Source organism: Agrilus planipennis, unplaced genomic scaffold (genome assembly GCF_000699045.2).
Source record: "Agrilus planipennis isolate EAB-ADULT unplaced genomic scaffold, Apla_2.0 scaffold111, whole genome shotgun sequence".
In the NCBI taxonomy this organism is placed as follows: Eukaryota; Metazoa; Arthropoda; class Insecta; order Coleoptera; family Buprestidae; genus Agrilus; species Agrilus planipennis.
This window is the reverse complement of record NW_020438907.1, coordinates 644,911-648,724: the sequence shown is the minus strand read 5'-3', so window position 1 is coordinate 648,724 and position 3,814 is coordinate 644,911. Positions and strand designations below refer to the sequence as shown.

Genomic DNA, 3,814 nt, shown 5'->3' with positions numbered 1-3,814 from the left:
CCCCCTATTCCTTATGATATCTGAGACCTGCCACAGTTTTTGAAAGAGATCCTCTCCCTCCGTTTACGACGTCACTGTTGCACTCTAACGGTGCTCCTGTTCCTCTTCCTCGTCTGACTCGCACAGGGTGTACAATCTGCCGGATCTGACAGCGTATACGCTCTGAGCTGCTTTGATCTTCCGTAAGAGCCCTTCTCAGTTCCCCGCTATGGGGAAACCCACCGAGGTAATCTTCCCAGTCTATTCCGGTGGTGTGTCTCTCTTTGCAAAAGTGTTATGAGCCGAAGGAGACATCTTTAATTTCATCTTAACATTAGTTGAGCTATCTAAAATTCTCACAAGCTTGCCGACTTTCTTTAATTTCGCATTGATGTTGTTTACTAATTGCCCGGCTGTGGGATTCTCCTTGCGTTTAGGAGAAACTATCATTGAGTCCTCTGACTCTGGAGAACCACGCTTCTATTTTTTTTTCTTATAATTGTCTGTGCCCTCGGTCACATCCTGCACATCCAGGAATCACCTTGTCCTCTTCCGTAGTAGTTGTGATATCCGCAAATATATCTCTTCGTCTTCTGGCAAGGATTTGGATGGGGGTGATCTTTTCTATAGGGTCGAGACCGTCGCCGTCTCCATGGGACTAGCGGGACGCATAATCTGGATCACCTTCGTAATTCTACCGGGTGCAGTTAACTGGAGGGTTAGTCTTCAATGTTCCCAGAAGAACATGGGGATTCATCGAAGAACCGTCACAGGGAAGACCAATCCAATATATCGAAGCCCGACTAAGGTGCAGTCCGCCACGCTGGACAGCGGACGAATCGAGGCGTTTACTTCTGCTCGTCAAACTCCGTCTCCGATATAAAAAAACGATGAGAAAAGGGAGATCGAGTCAATCAGCATGGAGTGCGCCTATCCTCCACTAGTGTCGCCCCTAAATCCGGAGGACTTTAACGAATACACTCCGGTGCCTCTGGCCGTCACCCTGCTTCCTCCGACACCAAAGTACGAAGAACCTCAGGTACAATCTGACCAAGCAGGTGAAACCAGTACTAGCCACACCTGAATGCCTTTTCCCATGAATGTATCACCGGTGAATTTGGACTCCCTAAACACCACGCCGAATTAATTTCATGATACGAGACGCTCAACTCGAGATTCATCGCCATAGGGATCCGTTACCACCAGCAGACGATTGCTGTCGCCAAAGAAGGTCAAGCACATCTCGTTTGTTGACATCGCGCTCAGGGAAGACGAAGCAACCCAATTGAGCAAAGACCAACGAGCCGAGCTTGTCCGTCTACTCCATTCCTAACAAGATCGCTTTTCAAATCACGGACCGCCAACACGCCAAATAACTCACCACACCCGCATCGGAAATCATCCGCCGTATGCCGTGCCCTCTTACCGACTAACTCTCACCAAGTCCACTAAGCCCCAAGCGGAAATAGAAGAAATGCTGACGACTGGTATCAAAGCCGGATGGGAGCGTTAGGGTCTGTATTGACTACTGCGGATAACAGAAAACCGACGGTGTTCCGCTACCCCGGATCGACAATCTCCTACAGCGCACGGTGAGAACTCCCTTCATGACGTCACTCGACCTTAAATACTGGCAAATTGCTGTCGCCGTGGAAGACCTACCAAAAACGGCATTCATCACACCGTTCGGGACCTATTCATTTAAAACAATGCCAATCGGTCTTAGGTGTTAGCCTATCTCGATGATCTGAGAGTACTGTTTTCCAACTTGGGCCCACATTTAGAGGACCTAGAAAAGATTATTCTTCGGATACGAAAGTTCAACCTTCGTATGAATTGCCCAAACTGTCGGTTTGGCTGTCCTAAGATCAGATACCTAGGTAATATACTTTTATCTGAGGGCATCCTCACCGACCCTGAGAAGGCTTCGGCCATTCGTTTTCTGCCTCCTCCATAGAACCTTTGACTACTCCAGGGTGTATTACCTATTCGTGATACCGGTGACTTATGAAGGGTTTCGCGGAGATAGGTTGCTCCCTTAGTCGGTTAACCAAGCAAGACACAGCCTGGGAATAGGAACCGGAACAATAACAGGCGTTCTACACTTAAAAAATGCCTGACAACTTCATCTATTTTATGAAAAGTGGGCCTCTCGTAACTGTTTATTCCACGCACCGACGCCAGCCGATACACTCTGGGAGCAGCTTTGCTACAGGAGAGGGCCTCGATGAATGTGCCGTTTGAGTATGCAAACAGACTGCTTACACCGAAATTATACAACTACGGAACGTATAACCCTAGCCATCGTGTGGGCAATACCCCAATTCTGAGGGTACATTGAGAAAGCATCTGTCGTGGCTGTTACTAATCACCAACCCCTGAAGTGGTTGATGAATTTGAAGACAGCATCCGGACGATTGGCGAGGTGGGCTTTACAACTACAGTCCTACGATATTTCTATCTATGATGGTCCCAACCGAGCCAATGTAGTAGCAGATGGACTATCAGGGCCCCTCTGTTCCAAAGAGGAGTTGCTCCCCGTAAACACGGTAAGCTTGGACTGTCCGACACGCACTCCCGCGAAAACACAAGCCGAAGAAACGAAGGACCCTGACTAAAAGAAAATCCTGGAGGCGTTCATCACCAGATTAGAAGAACTCGAGATAAGCCGTCATCTTGTTCGCAGATACCTCGTGTCCCAAGGAGTACTATACCGTTACGCTCGCGATAAGGGCGCGGAGGAACCCCAGTTAGTCGTGCCAATCCAGAATTGGAAGAAATTCTGCAACAGTATCATGACGCCCCAATGGCTGGACACTACGGAGTAGATCGGATATGGTAACGCATCGCATCCCATTACTTCTGGGTTGAGACATCGTCACACACCTTAATGACTGCGTCCAATGACAACGATTCAAAGTAACGAATTTAAAGCCGGCCGGACTGCTACAAATACCAGTGATGAAACGCAGATTTGAGGTTATAAATGGATTTTGATTATAAAAGACACCGCTAGTCGTTGGACTGAGTTGTTTCTATTACCGTCCGCAATCACGGAAGCTTATGCCACCGTCATCCTAGACGAAATCGTATTACGCTACGGGACCCCCAGGAGGGTGATCAACGACAACGGTACCCAGTTTATAAGTGGAGTGATGCAACAACCAACTCACTTCCTCGGAATCGCCCAGGATCTAACACCGCTATACTACCCGACCGCTAATCCAGTGGAAAGGCGAAACCGGGACTTAAAAACACCGTTCGCTATTGCGACCCCCAAAGATCAAACCCAATGGAACGAAATGCTCTGCCCAGCATCCGCTTTGCTTTAAACTCGGCCTATTGTAGTGCCACTGGATTTAGTGCGGCACATCTTACCTTTGAGAGAGAACTTCGCAACTCCGAGGAAGCGCACCAGGATCTCCGAGCCATTCTTCAATCAGATAACTTCGTATCAGAGATCACCCCAAGACCCCTAGATCTCACTAACCTGCTCCGACTAGCTCGAGACGGGCATGAGGTCCAACACCGTCGCCAACCCACTCCGGCCTACCGTCCAGGAGACTTGGTTTCGGTCATATCCATAGTCGAAAAAAGGCCAGTCAAAATATTTCCTCTAAACTTGCCCCCCGTAGAGAAGGACCATATGTCGTCCTAGGATAACGAGGAACGACCAGTTTTGAGATTGCCTATATCTAAGGATCAGCCGTTAGGTATCGCCGGAGTCTACCACACCTCCTCCCTAATTCCTTTCCGAGGACCTGAGAGAGACATCGCCCCCCAACTAGCCGAACGGAAGAAAGGACGCCTGAAGAAGTTCCGTCATGGGACCTAG

At 48.8% G+C, this 3,814-nt stretch overlaps 1 protein-coding gene across 1 annotated transcript; it reads left to right on the top strand.

Annotated features, from left to right (window-relative positions):
- Positions 1–2,785: 2,785 nt before the first annotated feature.
- Positions 2,786–3,814, top strand: LOC108736961. Its single transcript, XM_018469583.1, has 4 exons — positions 2,786–2,817; positions 2,996–3,283; positions 3,328–3,553; positions 3,638–3,814. The coding sequence occupies exons 1-4, from the start codon at positions 2,786–2,788 to the stop codon at positions 3,812–3,814; spliced, it is 723 nt and encodes a 240-aa protein (XP_018325085.1).